Source organism: Elephantulus edwardii, unplaced genomic scaffold, assembly GCF_000299155.1.
Source record: "Elephantulus edwardii isolate Elephantulus edwardi_28Jun2011 unplaced genomic scaffold, EleEdw1.0 scaffold00148, whole genome shotgun sequence".
In the NCBI taxonomy this organism is placed as follows: domain Eukaryota; kingdom Metazoa; phylum Chordata; class Mammalia; order Macroscelidea; family Macroscelididae; genus Elephantulus; species Elephantulus edwardii.
In genome coordinates, this window is record NW_006399898.1 from 7,552,297 (window position 1) to 7,574,466 (window position 22,170).

General features: G+C 40.7%; 1 protein-coding gene across 1 annotated transcript in view; it reads right to left on the reverse strand.

Annotated features, from left to right (window-relative positions):
- Positions 1-4,721: 4,721 nt before the first annotated feature.
- The window catches only part of NAA25 (N(alpha)-acetyltransferase 25, NatB auxiliary subunit), a 76,727-nt gene continuing 59,278 nt past the window's right edge, over positions 4,722-22,170 (reverse strand). Inside the window, exons 16-24 of the mRNA XM_006894677.1 lie at positions 19,753-19,904; positions 19,156-19,281; positions 17,365-17,608; positions 16,816-16,939; positions 16,481-16,546; positions 14,055-14,152; positions 12,703-12,813; positions 8,863-9,009; positions 4,722-5,254 (exon numbers count right to left, since the gene is read on the reverse strand). Of these exons, the coding sequence (XP_006894739.1) occupies positions 5,132-5,254; positions 8,863-9,009; positions 12,703-12,813; positions 14,055-14,152; positions 16,481-16,546; positions 16,816-16,939; positions 17,365-17,608; positions 19,156-19,281; positions 19,753-19,904 (1,191 nt within the window). The 3' untranslated portion in view covers positions 4,722-5,131. The remainder of the gene's footprint in view (positions 5,255-8,862; positions 9,010-12,702; positions 12,814-14,054; positions 14,153-16,480; positions 16,547-16,815; positions 16,940-17,364; positions 17,609-19,155; positions 19,282-19,752; positions 19,905-22,170) is intronic.

The window sequence follows — 22,170 nt, forward strand, 5'->3', positions numbered from 1 at the left end:
ATTGCTGCAGTCTCCTTGTCAGTCCATACTGCTGAGGGTCTTCTGTCTCTCACTGACCTTCTACCTTCCCAAGCATCATATCCCTCTCCAACAAACAGCCTCTCCTAGAAACCTTTCCGAAGTATGTACGATGAAGCTTTGACATCCTTTCTGTCAAAGAGCATTCTGGCTGCACTCTCTCCAAGACATACCTTTTTGTTCTTTTGGCAATCCATGAGATACTCCCAACACCCCAAATCAGGCATCAATTCTTCTGTTTCATTCACCATCCTGATCTCGGATGCATAGCAAGTGACTGAAAAGACCATGGCTTGATTCAGAGGTGCACCTTAATCTCCAAGCTGACATCACTGCTCCTCAGTAATTCTAAGAGGTCCTGAACAGCAAGCCGACTTCCCCTGTGGAATCCCATCTCTGTGGATCGGTTGGCATACTGATAGCCAGGCCACAGCTAAGATCAGAATCCAGGCAGGACTCAATGCCGTCTGTACACAGAGAATTCCCCGGAGATATTGCATACTCTCTGCAAACAGAAGGTTCCTCCCAGCCTTCCCTCAGAGGGGATGCTGCCTGAACTTTGGTCTTGGTTTAAAAGTAACTTACCAATTGTTATGTTGGCAAAACTTACACATAAGGAAAATAAAACCTCATCATAGAATTTTATTGACTTAAGCTAAATAAAAACTATAGAAGGAAGGACTACGATGCCTTTCCACAGAGCTAAGTTGTGAGAGGACCTCTGCCTAAGCCTTCCTCTTTTTCAGAATGCATTTTCTCATGTCCCTGTTTTCTTTCTGTGTCCGGTTAACAACATCTCCTGACTGCTGGTACCAAGGGTGTTGATTGTGGATTCAAGTTAGATGAAATCACTGACAACTTCAATCTTTTCTCATAATGTTGCTTAGTAAACCAGCACCGAGAATTTTTATTTTCTTGCTATTGACATGCAGTCCATATTGAAGGCTGAAGTCTTTGATCTTCTGCACCAAGTGCTTCAAGTCCTTACTTTAAGCAATCAAGGTGGTCTCATCGGCATCACATAGGCTGTTGGTGAGTCTTCTCCAATCCTGATGCCACTCTACTCTCTATAGGGTCCAGCTTCTTGAATTAATTTACTCAGCATACAGATTGAATAGGTATGGAGAAAGGATATAACCCTGACACACACCTTTCCTGATTGTAAACCATGCAGTGTTTCCCTTGTTCTGTTCAAACAGCTTCTGTAGTGAGGTATAAAATACCTTTTAAAGGAATAAAGAATGTCAGTATGGTTTAAATTCATAACTGAAGGAAAGGCCCTGACTGGATATATTTTAAATATTTTAGTAGAACAAGAGAAAGGAAACTCAAGTGAAAAGCAGCTCTTTTTACTGAATTAATTTTGAATCTCTGTGGGTTCAAGCACCTTGGATGATTCATACTATAACCTTGCCTAGAATTCTCCACTGACTCTCCGTGACATTTGAGAATAAGATCTCATTCCTTCCCTCGGCTGCAAGTTCCTGACTAGTCCAATCCCCATCGCGTCTCCTATCTTCATCCCTCTTGTTCTCCCCACTCCATCATGTCCCTGCCACTTGAGTCTGTCAGTTACTGGAACATGCTGTGTCCTATATTGGGATCTCTGCACTTACTTGCTTTTGTCCATGGCTGAATGTACATTCTACAGGGTAGATCTCCTGCACTTGACTTTCTTATAACCCCAACTGAAGTGACCTTCAGGACTACACTAACCAGCTGTAGTGGTTGCCAGTTCAGTGATTGCCATTCAGTAGTTCAGTCTCTACACAGGTTCTGCATGAGATCCTGCAATGAGCTCTCATAAAAGAGGACCACCTAGGAAGCCCTGTGTAGACCTACTGCACTGTGTAGAGGGCACCCATGAACAAGCATACTCTTGTCACATACACTAGTTTTTATATTCTTAGACAAGAAAGTTCCAATTATAATTTAATATTTTTACCATTCCTCTGCCAACCAACTAACCAGTCAGGGCTCAGTGACCATTCTATTAGTAGAGGTCAGGCACACAGCAAATGCTTAATACATACTCGTGGAATTCATAAATGCAAGGGATGACTTCTACACAAAAAGACTTGCTGGGTCCTTGAACACAATTAATTCACAAATACAGAAATTTTGCTAGGAATATCGTCCTCAGCACAAAGTCGAATAATGTTATTTAAAAGTGTGGCTTCCGAAAGCCTACAAAAATGAACCAGGGAGGAATGCCAACTTAAAATGAAAACCATTTCTAGATACCAACCTAGCCCATTTATGATTCCCTTCCATTGATCAGTCAGGTAGCTCTGGTGCCCTCATGTTAAGGACTTGATTGCATGTAGCTTGAATCCACCAACTGCTCCAGCAGAGACAGACGAGCAGGTGCCTCCCACATGCTTTAAAGCCTCAGAAAACCCACTGGAGGCTCAGCTGGGAGTCAGCCTCAACTCAACAGCACATAACAGCATGTTGATAAGTCAAAAATTAGGAAGAGTTTCAATAACAAGGCCATAGACATTGAAACCCCTTTTATATATAGTAAAACGTTAAATGAAAGACAAATCCAGATACAACACAGTGATTTCAGAATGCGATTTTGAAGAATCATAATTATTAAAATATACAAAATGATGGGCAACACAGCTAGGCATTTGTCCATCTTCCATTACGGGAGAACACTGAAACTTTCTCTACCTTTTATCCATATCAGATAAATGGGTTAAAGTATTTGTTTTGTAGAATCTTAACTTAGTATTTCAGTAGTATAAAAAAGCCTGTAAACAGTAGTTGTAGTTTTTTTTCTTTGCTTTTTTAAAAAAATATCATTTTATCACACAAAACAACAACAAAACCCACAAAAAACCAGCAGCAGCAACAATGAAGTTATTTGGGATTTCTCTTCAAATACCAATGACATAACAATTGCTGGGAGAGGGTGCTTTTACTCATGTAAGAATATATATATTTCTTTCTTTTTTTAACTGTACACAATTTATAGTGCATAACAGTTTCCAAACAGAATAGATCAAGAAAACATATTGGCCATTTCTGCATAATTTCATTCTTTTTACAGTTATCTTCAAATGTAAGAGATTGGATTTCATTGAAATGCTACATTTCTTAGGAAAATCAGCAAGTGACAAAGGAAGCAGACCATGACGTAACATTACGAGTCATTACAACCAAAAGCTCTCCCAGATGTCAGCAGGCACAAGGCTGGTTAAGCAGACTGCTGGAGTCACACACGGTCCCTGAGGACTGAGGCCGGTCCACAGGGCACAGACATGCTAGAGTGATCAGAGTCAGCTAAGAGACTTGCTTCGGAGATGATGTCTATGTACAGTATATTTTTGGGATTCAAAGAAACATCATTTCAAGAACACATGCCATACACATACATACACACAGGCAAAGTTCCATCTAGGCAGGCCAGACTTTTACCAAGTAACAGCATGTTGCCACTAAACTCTATGCAGAATCCGTGAAAATGTCCAGTTCATCCAGTTCCAGGCAGTTCTCCCTTTAGGAACGGAGTATGTCATCACTGTGGCTACTAGTTAACACAAAACCTTTTTTCAAAGTCAGTGAACTGGGATTTCCAAGTCTGTCTTTGAAAAATTTTTAAAATTAACTTGGAAATTTAAACAATTAGTACTCACTATATCAAACTATCCCTCCAAGACAATCAAGTGAGGGCACAAAATAGAATTGCTTTGCATAGATTTTCCCCAAGCTCTCTTTTGGTCATTTTTAGAAGAAAAAGCATCACTTTTATCTGGAGCAGTGAATTAGAAAGGACTTTAGGGCTACAAGACCAAGGTGCTTGCTATCAGACATTTGATTTTCCTCAGCAAATTTGTCACTTTGCTTTTATAGAATAATTTTAACCAAAATCTGGATAACCAAATAGAAAAATGGAAGTGAGGATTCAAAAATATTATGAAACAATTGTATAAATCATGTTAAAATTTTTCATGAACAGTTTGAGTCTCCTCAAGCTACAGTCTTGGTGTTTTCTAAGAGTATAAAAAGTTCAATATAATTCTCACATTTCGAAAAAAAGTGGACTGAGCCTCAAACCCATACAATGACATTACTTTTGCCAGTCAAAACTTAAAAACTAAGTCTGTAATATACATTCCTTGCTTCCCAAACTCTTTTCATAAAAACACTAAAGTACTAAATCTCAATTTCCAAGTGTATGTGTATATATACATACACACACATTTATATACATATATAATTAATGAATTACAGAAACCAATGAACTTTGTATCACACTTGTCTGCATGAATTATGTACACCTCTCTTCTTTAAAGAAATGATTCCCATCTTTTCCCAGTGGAGATGAGACAGCAGGCTAGGCCTTGCCAGGACTGACCTGCAGCACTGCCCTCTCTAAACAGCCTCCGGGCTAACCTCGCCCTGCTCGACCTTTCGCGTGTTGGGATGAAGACGTCTTCACCAGTAACTAGCAAGTCTCAGAATGTGTACCTGTAGCCATCTGAGTGGAGCCCACAGGCTTATGCAAAATCTCACCTGAGGTCCTTGGCATGCTTGCTTGGGCTTAGGGATGGCCAAACAGCCAGCTGAGGGAAGCTTCAAAACAAACGTGCTGCTGTGGAAAGGCCTGCTCCCAGTCATGGTGTCCATCATCATCTCGCTGTGTCCTGTCCTGTCTGCACCCCCAATCCCCACTTCATTTCCTCAGGCTCACGGGCTCACGGGCCTGACCAATGCTCCCACTGCTGTACCAAAAGGCCGCTGGCTGCTGGAGGATGCTGGTTGACGCTTCCTTTTCTATTGCTGCTTGTATAGGGCCCCTGTCCCAGATGCTTCTGGTGACAGGAGGGAAGAAGAAAAGTGGGGTTCTCTTGTGGCTACCATATGCATATGAACATTTATAAAAGTGGTCACACCCACATTAGGGTCCTGTTTCTGGTTTATGTACAATAATTTAATCAGTTGTATATACTTAATACCTAAAAAAAAATTAATTCACGATCAAAGTCCTTCATGCATTTTATGAGGAAGTTCTGGATTTAAATGATGGTCAACCAGATGTCACTTCTGCCTGGAAAGATGTCATTCTCTGCTGCAGTCATCCATGCTGATGACTCACAATGCCTTAAATCTTTATTTTCTTTGTGGTCTCAAGTCTTTTTTTCAGCAGCTCCCCAACTTCCAGAAGCGAGTGTAGATAGCTGTTCTGCACCTTCCCCTGTACAGTCTTTGAAAATTTTCTTTCTTCCTACAAAGAAGACCAAAGTGCTCAGAAACTGCTGTCACATTTCCCCAGTTAAGATGAGCACACGTTGTTGAAAATGCCTCAGAGGGCAACTATGTGGTCCTGCTTTACTCAAATATTTATTGTATCTGTGAGAAGAAACTACAATACAGATAATTGTTTTAAAAAAAAACAAAACACCACTTTAAACTTTCTCTTTAGTCCCATTCGGAATGTTTTTGATTTCATAAAATGCAAAGAATGCTTTAAATCATCACAACTGTCTATTTACATGATTTTCCAACACTGTCACTTTAACATCATTTTTCTTCTAAGTTTGTTATAAGTTATATATAAGTGGAAAAACTGAGATTCCTGATCCATACTTTTCATGAGAAAAAGTATTACTACAGGGTGTAAACATTACATTCTTCTTTTGTGATAAGCTATACCAAATGAAAAAACATTGAGGCTCCGGATTATTTGTTTTCATTGAAAAAGAAAACAGAAATGTGTTACTGACCTTAATAAAGCCAGAAAACACACTGAGTCAGTGTTTCCCAGTTAGAATATTGGCAAGCCTCTCTCCCCTCTATGTTGGTGAAGTTCATGGATTCTAGAGGAGAAATGGTTACAAAAAGTCCAAGGCCTGCTGCCTGCTGTACCTGTGAGTTACACATTTACTGCCACATGTGACATTCAAACTGTTCTGACACGAGGAGGAGGACAGCTGGGAACTGGAGGGGTTTAAGTGATCTAGCAGTATTACAACTCCCCAGACTACAGTGAATGGTACAACCACTAATCTTCCTCGAACTGCATGTGCGTTAGAAGGTATCTAGAAATACATTTCATGCACTACAGTTTGTACAGTACTTTATGTACAGAGTATATGTGTCCAAGAAGGTATGTGCAAATACATTCCAGGCAGTTCTGTATGTTTAAGTGTAAATCTACAGAAACAGCCTAAAAAGCTGTATTCCTACTCTGAATACCAGACAGCTGCTGAAATCAAAATGGTCCATATACATCGACCTAAAAGGACCTCTGGAATCTAACACTGAGTGGAAAGGGGGTAAAAGACCAAGGTACAGAATACGTATCATTTAACAACAACAAAAAAAAGAATACGTATCATTTACATAAAAAGCACAAAATAATCTATTTTCTGAATAAAGGTGCTCAGTAAAAAGGTCTTGACAAGCAGCCAATGGTAAGCAGTGGGTATCTGCAGGGACAAGGAAAGGGGAGCTGGCTCAGAGTGGGAGACCAGAGGAAGTACTCATAATGCTGCAAGTTTAGCAAGAAAATGCAAAAAGGTGGGGGGGGGGGAAGAGAATGGGAGAAGAATGAAAACAGAAGCGACAGTAAATGAGATGCCGTTTTACTGACAAGGGCAGCACCATAAAGAACTGTAAAGATCTGACAGTCTGGTCACTGCCCTGGAGTCGGAGCTCAAAGCTGGGCCTTCAGCATTTCCCAGGGATTTAAGTGACAAAGGAAGAGGCGGCCATCTTTCTCCTCAGAGGTGCTGGTGAATTCAAAGCAGTGGAAAAAGTGGCCCTGGGCCAGCAATGGAGCTCCCTGTGGACTACATTACCAGAGGTCCCTTTTGGGGGCTGGTACTGTTCAATATACTAAACACAGCATGACTTGAACAAAGGTAAGCATTTTATGGTCAATGACTGTATTATTTTCCCCCTTGAATGTCTGTGTGGCCTGTATGTTGCTATGATTCCAGAAGCTATGCCAGTGATATTTCAAATACAAGGAGTCACCTCCAGTGCAAGTCCAAACCAAGACTAGGGAGAAAAGTGGCACAACAAAGTGCTATCTAACATGATGCGGGAGATGAACCCCGAGGCAGGAGGCCACTCACTCAACATGTACAGTGGTCGTGCAACAATGGAATCAAGCACGTGAAGATGGCACGGGACCAAGTGACGCTTTATTCTGTGGTAGCGTCACCATGAAACGGAACTTGATGCCAGAGCAGCTAGCAACAGCAGCAAGTGTTTCATTCAATGTTCCCATGATCCTGTGGAATACTGTGATGCTCTCGTTTTACAGACAGAGAAGCTGAGGCCTAGAGGTATTATGTGATTTTCTAAAGGTCAAAAGTCAAGGGCAGAGGCAGGGATTTTTAGTGTTTTCTTAACAGTATTTGTGAGCAGTTGAAAGTTTATGGATAACCTCTCAAATGCTCCAAATGGGAAATTGTATTCCTCCTTTGGGAGGCAGGCAGAACCTGGAACAGAAGCCACCACTCAGCTGTCACTGTAGGAGCCCCTTATCCTAGTGCCTGAGTGTTTTCGACAAGCCGTGCACTGCGGCTCTGCTGAGGACGCACAGTGCCGTACACAACTCACGTTCTCACCTCAGTGCTTCTGTCCCCTCGTTGGGAGACAACTTTACCCTGTCTGCCTGGCAAAACTGCTTACTCCGATTTATTCCTCACTGTTCCCATTGAGGCCAATAGCGTGAGCTCAGTAAATATCTATTTATTGAGAATCTCCAAGATCCCCAACAAAGCTGACGTGCATCAAACATCTGACATTCGTTGATGTTGATGACCTCATTTGTTAACAGGTAACTATCATTTTGAGGGGGTTTGTCCCACTAGTAGTCCTCATGCTCATGCAAAAGCTGGACAGTGACTAAGGAAGCCTGAAGAAGTGATGCCTTTGAATTCTGCGGTGTTGGTGGAGAGTCCTGAATATAACATGGACTATCAAAAAACAAATCCATCGGCTGTTGAAGAAAGGCAGCCAGAATGCTCCTCAAAAAAGCAAGCCAGGATGCTGAGGACATCGTGTCCGAGTCTAGCTTGGTGGAGGGTCGGGGAAGAAGCTCCTCAGTAAGCTGGATGACACAGTGGGTGCAACAATGTTACACACACACTGATGAACTGTGAGGACTAGAGGACTAGGCAGTGTCACAGGCCGTTGGTACATACGGCTGCTGTGGGACACATCTTCATCTAAAGGCAGAGGATAGGACAAGGCAGATAGAGCAACACAATGCCTATCTCACCAACACTGCGCCGGAAATAGTGGTTCCCTGCTGGAAAGGGGCCTCAGGATACAGGGTTAAGACAGAAGAGAGGGCTTTCAGTTTACACTCCTCCCTCTTCTGCTGCACATGCTACCTTTTAGGACAATATCATACCTTTAAAAAGGTAAAATATTTAAAATTAAATAACTTATTAATTAGTGTTTTAAACTATCACTGCAATCTGTATCCATTTGACTGTAAGTAGCAAAATAACTGAATACATAGTTTATTTGTTCAAAACAAAACTTGATATGTGAATACACCTGGTTTCCCTGCATCTTCAAAGTATGGTTCATTTCCTCTGGTGCTAAAGATATGAACAGCAGGAGTTCCACTCCCACTAACTCGGCCTGTTGTCCATAGTTGTCCTAGTATAAAGGAGTAACTTTGAAGGTGTATGGAAATGAAAGGTAAAGCAGAACAGACCACCACTATTTAAAAAAAAAATTAAAAAAATCCCAATTTTCAAATACAAATTCTATAAGGAGAGAATTGAGGAAGTAGCAATTAACTTGCCCTTATAATAAAAATATTTTTGAATAAACATAACTTACTGCAAGTTGCATATAATCTCTCACCGGTGAGAAAGCTGTATCTTCTAAAATAAGGTCTTCAAGTTTAAGTGCAATAAGATGTGTTTCAAGCCCTTTAATATGATCCACAACACTGGAAATTAACGTCTGGAGTCCAGTGACATAGTCTTGGAAACTGGTAAAGACAGATGGCTGGGATAAAGAGGAGAGAGAAAAAAATGGAAAGGATTATTGAACATATTTCTTGTCACATAAGTTATTCCAATTTCCTGCTAACGCATCATTATAGGTAACAAGAGAGATGGATCCTGTTTCAGACATTAATACAGTCTCTCAAATCAAATGAACCTACTGACAAAGGACAGTCAGCTCAGCAAACATGACTGCCCAGCTGGTCATTATGTTGTGTTTGCCTGCATTTTTTATGACGTGGTTGTTGGGCTTGGTGTTCTGGTTTGTTTTGAGTTGGGTTTTTTTTGTTTGTTTGTTTGTTTTTTCTCATTTTCTTGCTGTGTACCATACTGAATCAGATTTGACTTACACAGGAGGAGAATGCCCCTCCTTCTCGAGCAGAGCATCTGGTGGATTCAAACTGCACACCTTTGGAATTGCAGTGCAGGTTCCTGCCACTAGGCCACCAGAGCTCCTCTATGTGTTTTTGGAAGTGAGAAACCAATAGAAAGGGGAAATGAGCCAACAACAGGAAATACCTTAATTGATCATCATTCAACTTGGGCCCAAGATAATGGAGAAGAACCAAGACTAGATTTTACTCTCCTCATGTCTTTGCAATTTCTTGTTAACAGGGAATAAAAATGTAAAATTCTTGGTTCAAATGAAAAAACTAGTGAGGGGATCCTGCTCTGACAGGTAAGAGAACACAGAGGGAAGTTAACAGTAAAATTAGGCATTAGTGATCCAGAAGTGAAAAGAAACCAGCCAGGATCTGGCCCAAGGACTTGGAATGGCTTCAGTGGATGGCACTAGGATGACAAGCTGGGAATTTACAAGTAGTCCCAGCACAAAATAATGGCTATAATTTTCATGTGTTTGTTTAGGTGTTGAAGTCTCTCTGATATGTCAGTGCCAAATAAATTTTCCCAACCTGTTCTCTTCTCATTCTTTTGATCCACATAAATGTTTCTTTTTCAGAAGAGCCCATTCATCTAACTTATCCTCTACTGTTGGGGGGGGGTCCCCATTTCCCAAGAAAGTAGTATTAAGAAATAGACTGATACCATAAATTAGAGACCCTAAATTTGCTTCTACACTTCCTTTTATGATGCTTATAGTTTTAAATTTTACATTTTTAAATCTTGGCTCTATCTTGAATTAGTTTTTGTATGTAGTGTGAGGTTTTCTTTAGTTAACAAACGGATTCTCAGTTTTGCCAACATCATGTTTTTTTCCATATTAAGTTGTGTGGCCCTTTGTCAAAGATTAGGTAGATGAGAGTAATTCCTAGGTTCTCGATTTAATCCATGTCTTATGTAAAATTAATTCCACATAAGTTCTTTAAACATTTGAAACTATTATATTAACGTAAGAAAACTAGCCAATCAATTAGCAAAGTTACCGTTTCCCTCAAGAAGATTCTGTTTCTCTGTGAAAGTTCAACAACAAATTAGGAAAACCGTTTAGAAAAGGGAGCTATCTATGTCTTTGAGATGGGCAGAGAGTACAGGTACACCTAACACTCCACAGGGGATGAAGGGCAGAAATTGCTATGATCTTTCTAAAGAATGAACTGGTCAATATGTATTAAAAGCCTTACAAAGGTACATATGCGAATTTCAATTCTAAAAGGTATTATAAGGAAAAGATATGATGAATTTATCTTTGTAATATGTCCATACTTATACTTTAAAATTTAGAATCAAGTATTTCTTACTAGGAATAAACTATGCCAATCTTATAAGATGATATATAGCCATTAAAAGTAATACATCTTTATGTACTGAAATATAGATATATAGTATAGAAGTATAGCTACATCTATATGTACGGATGGCAAGAATGTCCAAGATATATGGAAAAACAAAACACAACAAGGCAAACTGCAGGACTTTCTAGATAGCATGATTCTAGTTTGTTTAATATTAATATTAAAACATTCGCAGTGATTAACCATGACTGGCAAGTACATGAAAGCTTCACTTTATATACAAACTCATTGGTTATTCTCATGATCAGAAAAAGGAGAAAGTCATTCTCATTTTGTTAGTAAAAGAATAAAACACCCATACTCAAAATCTACATACCAGAAAGCAACTAGATAAGCTAGGTTTGCAGGCTTTTGTTAGAAGGGAAAACAATGAAGCATCTTAGATCTATACCTTTAAACTTCACACCCATGACATGTTAAATTCCCCTGAGCAGAGAAAATAAAAGTGGAATTTCTCTCATTGAGTAGCCTCATCCATATCTAAATACCCTTTGTTTTTAAATGGATGATAGTATGCAGCACTATGTCCAATTGTTATCATGTTGAATTATTCAGAAAGTGAGTTTTACTACCCAAATTGTCAACATCTTCAAATGACAATGGTTACTATGTTGCTACAGTAGACACAATTTTGGCATTAATAATGAAAAACAGTAAAGATACTAAACAGTTTGCCATGTGCTATAATGAGTCCTAAATAACATTACTTTTGAAAATGATACTAATATGTTAATGTTTTACACATTAAAAAGTTACATGATAAATGTATACTGTCCAAGTCAAATACAAAGAAATAAAAGAATCATATTTACATCATGTTGATAGTATATTCTGTTGTACATTCCAATGTTTTATACAATATATTACACAAAATACACACAGTAAATTTCAGTGTATCCTTACTAGAATCTACTCAAAACAAACAAAAAACCTGGCTAAAAGAAAATAAACTATATTTAGTCTTTATTGTAGATACCAATAGTGGAACCGCAGGGAATGAGCAATTACAGCTCTGAAAACCTGCAGGAGGTTGAGTTATGAGTCAGTTCCAATTCAACAACTCAACAACACCAATGGAAGAGATAAGAGTAATTCCAAAACTATTTAGTGTTTATTGTTGGAAAACAATAAAAGAGTCAATAGATTGATTATGCTGGACATGGACTGAAAGAAGGTGTAGAAGGGAAGAACACTGTGCTGTCAGGCTTGAAATCAGAAGAGAGAGAGTATAACTAACTGCTACAGCTTTTGCCACTGAAATGACCACTTAGCAATGAAAGCTCGGCAACAACGAGCACATTCAGCAGTTGGCTGGGACTTCGGGTCATAAGCAGGTAAAGTACAAGTGCTTAGAGGTCTTCAGAGACAGTAACTCAAACAGGAGGGGACTACCCATCTTTCTCTCTCAGAGTAGCTGGTGGATTCGAACCACATACCTTTTAGTTGGCAGCATAATTCCTTCCCGGTAAGGCATCAGAGCTCCCTCAAAAACTGATGAAGACCCATTAAAGGACAAGAACCAGCTTAAAAGTGACTCCCATTAGCCAAATTTGGAATATTGATGACAATGAATTTTACTAAATTTAATTTTTGAAATGAGTTCCAAGTAATAAATAAACAAACAGTGGTATTAAAAATACATCAACAAATATATGTGAATGAGAAGAATCAGGAAAGCTGTAGTTCAGAGAATTGCCAGAACTGGAAAATCAGTGGTCTGGAACCATCAGCATAAAATGAGATTCAGTCATCATCACATGGATTCTGTACTAATTGATGGCAAGATGTTTACAAAGAATAAAATAAGGTAGACATTCTCCTAAAAGGAAACAGGCGAGGAGCAGGGAAGGGTGGGGGTTGAGCACCAGGACCTGAAGGGCTCTTCGAAACAATAAACAGAAAAAGTTGCCAGATGGTTACTTTTACTTTTCTGTTCTTACCATGATGATGCTGGTTTCTTTTTTCTTCTTTTTCTTCTTTTGCAAATTTAATTTGTACGGCCGCAGGATACTCTCACAGTAACCAGACACCCAGAGGATGACAGAAACCGTCTGAAAGAGGAAAAGAACCAATTCATGAGTAAGGCCTACACCAGGGGTGCTGCTCATCAGGTAAAGGTGATGAATGGATGGAGATGGGGGCGGGCTCCAGGTAAATCCGTGCAACTGCTTGTCCAAGGTCCACACTCCACTCTCCCATTTCTAGACTCATCATCCTGGTCCAAGTCTTCTTTAATCTCTTGCTGCGAATCGTGTGAGTACCTCAGTCTTTATCCTCTCTTCCATCTCTAAAAACCCCACTGTTGTTGCATCAATGTCAACTCCTAATGGCCTTCCATCAGTCTGCAAGGCCACACATTTTCACAGGGACAGACCACCTCATCTTCATGTCATAGAGCAGCGAGTGGATCTGAATCAATGACCTTTCAGTTAGCAACCCGATACACAGCACACACCCGACCAGACCTCATTCCCTTATATAGCGAACAGACTGAAAACCAGCCTTCACTGCTTTTCCAGTTTCCTGAAGGACGCAGAGAACCTCTGTATCCTTGTCACCAAGGGGAAAGTCTCATTTCTAGGTACAGAACTCAAAAGCCTCTCTGTCAGCTCTCCAGTCAGTTAAGTAGTGCTACACTCTTCACTTTATACACATATAGAGAAACTTGCTCTGATACCCTGCTTTATGTAATTAGTTAACTCTTTACATTTCTTCCTTTAAACTGCTGTATGTGTGTGTACATACATTTGCCCTTATAATGGCATCAATCACTCACACAAGGATTATCTGTAAGGCGTTTACAGTGTGCCTGTCACCTGGCAGATGAAGCAGCCTCAGGAAGCATACACAACAAGGAGAAGATCTACAAACAAGTCCATGGCAGAAAGGACAGGAATGAACCTGAGGCAGCCTGTTCTCTCAGGGTGAAAGAAAGAAGCAGATGTGGCTCCGTCAGCTTCTGGACACTCCTGGACTTGAAGACTTTTAGGAATTAGTAAGCAACAAGGACACAGAATACATAACAAAGAACTGAGTCAGAAAGAGGAATAAATAGAAAATAGTTAGATTTGAGGAACCTAGAGACGAGGAAAGCAAATGTGAAGAAGCTTTACCTAAATATCAATGTCTTCGTATTCTTTAACGGAGTGCCTTCAGAAAATAGTTTAAATTGCTTTTAAATTAACAAAAGGTGGGTGGAAGAAAGAGGGTTAAATGGCGTAAGATGGCTATTACCTATTTACTTTTGAAAAATAAACCCTATTTACGATGAAAGAGTAGACTGAAAGCATACCTCAACAAAGAAGACAAGATTCTCTAAGCGGTTTGGATGCGTTTTCAAGTTACCATCTTTAACTTCTAAGAGGTCACCTTTACATTTACTGAAGACATCTGAAAACAAACAGACAGTACGGTTTTATTCCACTTTTGTTCCAATGCCTTTTTTAGGAACATGATGTACAATCTAATAAAGAAGAAGAAAATACAGAGGTTTGATCCAGAATTTTGACTTTATGGGGTTTGGTTTTTTCCCCATTTCTCCCCATAATCAAATACCAAATGAAATCTATTTGAAGTTCTTTAAAAAGTGCTGTCTCTTTTTTTGTTAAAAAAAACAAAACATCATGAAGTATGGATTCTAGGGTCCAAACACGAGGTATGTCTTTCCACATGTAGACTATGAAAATATTAAGACTCTAAGTGAAGGACTTAGACAAACTCATGCCATTATAGACAAAAGGACCAAACGCATTATGAGAATATATCTGTGTACCACACAGCCCTCAGTCGATTCTGACCCATGAGCAATCCCCCCACTGAGTTTACAACACTGTAAATCTACAGGGGAGATTGTCCATCTTTCTCTCATGGAGTCACTGAGGGTCTGAAGCCACCAGTACAGCCTGAACAGACTCTACCCTCAGAACTCCAAATCTCATAGCAGATTGTACAGGTTAATTACTAATTCTGATCAGCCTTTAAATCTCAGACACGATTCACTTAGGTAATAAAGTAAAAACTCACATGTTCTCCTGTAAAAAAAGGGCGGAAGCGGGAACCCTTATAGATTAGATTTAAACCGTGTAGATGTACCCACTTACCAAACAATTCTGGAATGGAATCTAAAGAAAATACTTTAAAAAGTGCACATCCAGTTCTGTACCAAGATGCTCACTACGGTACCGCTATTGTTCTGTGCCGTCAAGTTGCCTGCCACCCTGTGTACAGCAGCTCTGAACCCCTCCCTGTCTTTAGTCTCACTAATTCTGACACACCAACCCCCATCGCCCCAGTTACTGTATCAATCCATCTCATCCAGGGCCTTCCTCTCCTGTGCTATCCGTCCACCCTTTCGAGCATGATGTCCTTCTCCAAGGACTGGTGCCACTTGCCCAAAGTATGAGATGGAACTTCAAAATCCCAGTCTCCAAAAGAGAAACGTGGTTTCACCCTCTCCAACACAGACCTATTTGGTTTCTGGGCAGTCTAAGGTATGTTCAACACTCTTCCCCAGCACCACAATTCGAAGACATCAATTCTTCTTCTGTCATCTTTAGTCACTGACCAGCTCTCTGATGAACATCAAGTAAATGCAAAGACTATGGCCTGGATTAGGCACACCTTAGTCTCTAGACTGACATCGTTGCTTTTCAGTACTCTGGAGAGGTTTCATTTTCCCAGTGCAATTCGCCTTTTCATTTCCTGGCTGCTGGTGTTAGGAGTGTTGACTGTGGAGCCAAGCACACTGTAATTGTTAACAACCTCAATCTCTTCTCCATCTATCATGGTCCTGCCAATAGGCCCAATGGTAAGAATCTTTGTCTTCTTGATGTTGAACTTCAATCCATATTGAAGAGTAGTCTTTGACCTTCTGCAGCAAGCGCTTTAGGTCTTTTTCAGTTTCAGAAAGTAAGGTTGTGTCATCTGCATAATGTAGGCTGTTAATGAGTCTACCTCTAATCCTGATGCCACATTTCCCCTCATGAAGTCCTGCTTCCCCAATGATCTGTCCTGCATACAGACTGAAAAGGTATGGAGACAGGATGCATCACAAGATGCACTCCTTTCCTGATTTTGAACCATGCAGTTTTTCCTTGCTCTGTTAAGAGGACTGCTTCCTGTTCAGTATAGCATATTTTTTTTTCAGTATTGCATTTTTATAAATATGGGAAAGAGCATGTTTGGGGGGCGGGGGGAACTTGAAGCTCTGGTGTGCATAGGTAAGTCTGGTCACTAGGCGAGTAAGGAATTGTGTTGTCAACCCAAAGACAGGTAGTTCAAATCTACCAGTTGCTCTTAGGGAGAAAGATGAGCAGTCTCCTCCAGTGTGATTTACAGCCTCTGAAAACTTGCTGGGTGAGCAATACAACAGTTCCTACCCAACAGTTAGGACTGAGTGATGAGTGCCATTAAAAAGGAAAAGTCATGTGTGCACGTGTATGTGTATGTGTACACCAAATACTAGAGGCTACTCTCCAGGTCAGCAGGCTCTATCTCAGGGGAAAAGAGGACCTGCCAGGGGAAAGGACCACACTCATTTGGATACTGATTAATTGCTACTTTTGAACTCCAAAAGGTTAAAGACAATGCTTGACAAATACTTAGGTATGTTTATTTTCAAATCCTGCCAATGTCTACATAAAATCAAGTTACTGCCAGATAAAATATATACAGATACAGTTATGGGCAGAGGGGCAAATGCACAAGGAGAGCACTTGCCTTTTAACTGTTCCATCAGAGACTTGAGACTATTCTCAATTCGCTCTTGGAGATCTGTTGTATCCTCTACAATTGAAAAACAAGAAAAGAAAATCTCAGTTCAACTCTTTTAGCAAAATCAGTATGTCCAGATAACATGTGGGCAAGAATGTGCTTTGCTTAAAATTTGAACCATGTCACGTCTATGAGACTGAGAGAGATGAAAGGGAGGCAGGAGGAGATTCTTCCCACCCGCCTTGCTATTCTTCCAGATACGTTAATTTATAAATACTGCACTGCATTTACTAAGTTTGCAATAGCATTACCCCAGTCAATGCACTCATGCGTCCACTTACCTAAACCATTGGTGTCGAGTTCATAAATATCATTAACAAGGTGAAAAGCGCTAGTCTGGCACTGGGAACAGCCAGAATTCAAGAATACAGCCATCCTGGTGGGTACAGGACCAAGGAAAGGGTACTGGAGAAGAAAGCAGATGAGTGATGTCCTCTAAGTATTTTCAAAATGATACAAAGAAGAAAACCAGGCTCCTTATCTACTGTCTCAGAGCATCAGTTCCCAGCCCATGGTGATAAGGAAGCATTATGGTGTTAAAAAAAAGAAAAAGAAGAATGCTGTATTACTTTGTGAATAGCTAATAAAAATCTTCTGTCACAAAAAACTATTTTGGCTTTGCACATTGTAGATGGAGGAAGAAACCTCCTCAATTCCGAGTCTACAATATCCGTCTTTCCTGTGGTTCCAGGAGAGGGGATAAAACAGTGTTCTTTGCTACACGCATACCAAGCTTGTTTTTTTGTGTTGTGTTTTTGTTTTTTTTTTTAATTCAAAGTCATAAATATAATTACTGCAACTTTGATGATGGAAGTACTTATTGATGGTACCTCAATTTGTTTGTCAATAAACTGCTTTCCGGTATCCAGGGCCACTTCCAGCTGTTGAAGGAGCAAACGCAGAGTATCAATCCGGGAGGACAGGCCATTCTCCGTGGTCTTCTCTGAGTTCTTAGACTCCACTGGGTGGTTAAGACTCGGAAGTGCACTGATCAGTCGCAGTGTTAAGGAACGGATTCTCAACCACACCGTCTCCTCCTCCAATGACAGTTTTTTATGTTCTTCAGAAACATCCCTGAAACAGGAATACCCCCAAATCATACCTTTTATTCAATCTTCTGCTATAAATGCAGTTGCTTTGAGTAAGAATCATTGTGCCAACAGTGGGCTAGGGTTTTTTTACGGCTCCCTTCAACTTCTTCCCCGTTTGTTTGAACCGGTCAGTGTGTATTTAACAGTCACAGTTTTCACTTATTAGCTGGACAGTCCTGAACAAGCCACAAATTTCTAACCCTGTCTTTGACTATCCATAAAAACCGTGGAGGCCAAGCTAGGGGAGAGTGATGATCTACCTAACCAGTCACTTTACTCTACAATGAATCTTCTTCCCTTGGTGAAAACAGTAGGTTAGAAACAATTAAAATGACCAAAAAAAAATGCTTCAGAAGCAAAGGCAGGAGAGAAGAGGAACCTGGTACCCTGAACTACCACCACTTTAACAGACTCACTCCAGAGCCTTCACATTTTGCAACATGGATATATATGAGTTAGAACAAAAATAGAAAAGTAATTTAGTAATAAAATGGGTTCATAATGCTCCCTACAATCTGTGCACTGCACCATTTTATGGCAGTGTATGACAAAGGGGCTGCGAGGCTGGCTCCAGACTCACACTGGTATGCAGCACTCTAACCAGTCCCTCAGAGTGGGTCACTAATCCTTGACTACTTCTACTAACAGTGTGGTCCATGGGGACCATGTGATTTCCTTTTAGGAGTAGACAGAAGATGCCTACCCAACCAGTTAGTAAAATGCTGGGCACTTATGGCCCGACAGGGACTGGCGGAACCTCAAGGCTATGGCACTTAGTTGCCCTTCAAGTCTGAAACTGAACTCATCCCATTGGCTCAACTTTCAGCCAACCCATGGACAAGCCTATCAAGTGAACAATAACCACCAGGACGTTCACAATATGTCAAACAGACAACTATACATATCAAGAGTGTAGCACCTGGCCAGGAATAAAGCTCAGAAAGGAATCGCAAAGAGGATGACTGGATACGGGACTACAGAGGGGGCCAGAGGACAGCTGCACATCACAGACAAAGGAGGGATGATTAGATACCGGACTACAGAGAGAGGTCACAGGACAGCTGCACATCACGGATGAAGGAGGGATGACTGGATGACCATATCCAACACAAGTCTAACCCTTACGTTTACAGATTTTACATAATGCTACTCTCTCTACCTGTTTAAACGTATTTTCTCTAGGAATTTTTAGCATATGAAATTCGCTCGCGTGTGTGTGTGTATGCGTGTGTGTGTATATATATATATATAACATATGCATGGCACATATACACACACATATACATACATGTGTGTGTGTATATATATGTGTGTGTATGCCATGCAATAATATCTATCTTTTAGATTAGCCAGTTGTCATCAGAGTACTATTACTCATCAGAGTAATACTCTTATATCTTTAGTTTAATCATATTTTCTATTATTCAACAAATAGGTCATACTTGTGTGAAAAAAGAAATTACCTTTTTGACCTTAAATCCACCTCAACTGTTTAAAAACAAAATGTTTGTGGAGTTCAATTCCAGCTACCTGTCTTTTGGTTCCCAGCTGAAGAAAACATTTAAGTCTCTGTTGTCTCGCAAGTCTTCCCATGGAATGTCATCTTCTTCAGGCTTCAGATTCATTGACTTTATACTTTCTGCTAAGCTGACTGATCTGTGACACAGAAGAATTTACTGTATTATTCCAACAGTGAAACAGCTACAGACACATCTAAGTTAAGATTCGGGTTCACTAGAAAGAAGGGGAAGGAGAGGACAGTGAAGAAGAGCTGACACTAAGCAGAAGGGCGGGCCCATGGAAGGTAAAGCAACTAATCACAGGTGATACTGGAAAGCTCCACTGCAGCTGAAAGGCTTCCAGCTGACCAAACAATGCAGAGGGGCAGCGTCAATTCCTCAGTATGGACCAGCGCATGAACCACGGCCTAGGTGGCTCCTGTGTGGACTGAATGGCACTGGCAGTGCCCCTCAGCCCTCACGACACACAGAAGCTCCCTGCTCCTTATTTCACTGCTCTCCTCTGTCTTCGTACCCCTGCTCTGGGTGATGACACCCATGGACCCAATGGCTCCCACCATCTGATTTAATGCTTTAGTTTCTCCTCTAGCTCTCCCACGATACTTACATATTTGCTTCAAGTAGAAGGTCTAACAGCATCCGTTCAGTACGGACTTGTGCAAAATGAAGAGAATTATTCAGTCTGTTTCTAAAAGCAATAAACTCGGGGATCTTCTCAAATGCACCATATTTGTAAGCTTGAATAATATATTCTGAGGTCTGGGAAGGAAAGACATGACCTTGGTATCAATATTTTCATCATCTGTCAGACAAGACAAAACAAAACCCCGACCCTAAGTTTCAATAAAAGACTTGTAATCTTTAATCTTGAAGTCTTTAACTGTTTCACAGTCTTTGTCCACTGCTGCTTTCCCATCTTCCTGTTCTAAGTCAAATCTCTGTCTCTTTTCTGTCCCTTTTAACATCACTAACGAGATACCCAACTGCTGCTACCACACTTGCTCTTGGTGGTCACACCTTTGAACTCCACAGGCTTAGAGGTTTTGTTATGCTGGGACATGAAAATTTGGTTAGTGCCATAAAGGAAGGGATGTTACTCCATGTTTTTCTGCAAGTAAGATACACCGAGGTTTCAGTAAGGTTCTAAAAAGTCTAGAATAACATAGCCACCACCCACTAGCACCCAGAAATGAAATTACTCTTTTTCCTAAAAAAGTCTGCTACATGGTTTTCCTTCTATGTATCACAAACACAAGGTCTAAGTGCACCACACCGGAGAGAAGTAAACGAAAGACCTACAGACTCATGTCATGGTCCGCTCTGGGGACAGGAAGACTTTGAGAGCCAGACCTAAGCCAAACTACAGAGGACCTCTGCTGAACATCCCTATGACCAAGTGAGGGCGCTCTCAGCACCAGCACCCACATACGTATGGACATGAAATGTAGAACAGAGGCAAGAAAAAGCAATCTGAACAGAAACTCTGTCACGACAGAAGGAAACTTCAGAAAGAACATTTCATGAGTGTAGGTCTGCCATGAAGATCAGAAGACAATCCTTTGGATGAAAGAAAGTGTTAAGCTCAAAGCTCATGTACACCCCAAACACGGATCCTCTTAAGAAAGCCAGTCTCTGCACAGCCCCTGCTAGGCAGCTCTGCCCCCATCTCCATTATGTCTGAGTAAGTTGCCCAGTAGGAAAATAGGCCAAGAGTCAACAACATACCCTCTGATACACAGCCTCGCAGGGTTCATTTCAGGCCGCGGGATTGCGCCACGGGCGCTAATTCAACTGCATTCGATGCGGCTTTTAAACCCCCATGGGATACCTCGGCGAGCTGTTTGCCTGCAGTATCTGGAGAAATTAAAGACGGACGGACACAAGAAAATTAAAAAGATTACTTGTGATCCTGCAGGTTTAAAGAAGGACTAGCTGAAAAAGCTCGAGAGTCCCTCCTAGTTTGCTTAAAGGACAGCGATACACCCTGTCAGGAAGAGCCTGGACACTGGGACTGTGCAGCCGTATGCCTATCTGGCGTCATAGAGCCTGGAACCATACCAAGGTTTGCCACCAGCCTTTGCAAAAGAAACTGACAGCTTGAAAAATCTGACTGGTTAGGAATATATGGTTCAGCAATCAACCTGGACGAAGAAAAGGCTTAGAGATTCCAATGAAATTTCTAACTTAACTCCAAAGTCCTCTAGAGTGCTGGGAGAGATCCAAGCTTTTCCAAGTCTAGAGGCACTTCGAATTCTGAATGGCCCAGGGAACATAACACCATTGTAGGGGGCACAAGCAAAACTTGTCATAAGGAGCTGCAAAGACAGAATACAGTCCTTTAACAAACCATGCAGGAAACTTGAGCTGTCTAGCTTCTCCTAAAACACAGTCCTCCTCTAATGCTGCAGCAGGGTGTCACTGCAGACCCACCAGAGTCTGGAAAGAGACCCAGAGCACCCAGCCTGGGAAAGCTGGACCTATGTGCAGATGTAACCTCTAGTGAAACTGCAGGCAAAGCGGGGAGCCACAGGCACATGAACCCCAGAACAACACAGCGTGTGGTCCGTAACCATCGTTACTCACTTATGTACCATGGAGATGGCTTAGAACCCCCATTGATTTTTTAAATGAACCCTGGGCACTATAAAAATTAGGAGAATACATGGGCATCAAACCTCTAAATACTGATTTTCATAGATAAACTACATTTTTAAAGAGAGGAAAAGATTATAAGCATATAAACAACTTCTGGAGCTGTGGAAATCTAGACCTATTCTATTTTTAAAAATCTATTCCAAAATAAAGTGATAGGAGACAATGACCTATCCAGAAAAGAAGCCCTGTACAGAGCTTTCAATTTCATAGTATGGTATTTTACAAATAGCAGATTTCCCTCCCCACCCCCCTTAAAGATTCTTTTTAAAAGTTAGATCAAATTAAAATACATCAGTTGCTCACACCAAACACCCAGGGGACCCCAAAACTACCAAAAATAAAGTATGATGGTTTCACAGAGATTTCCACC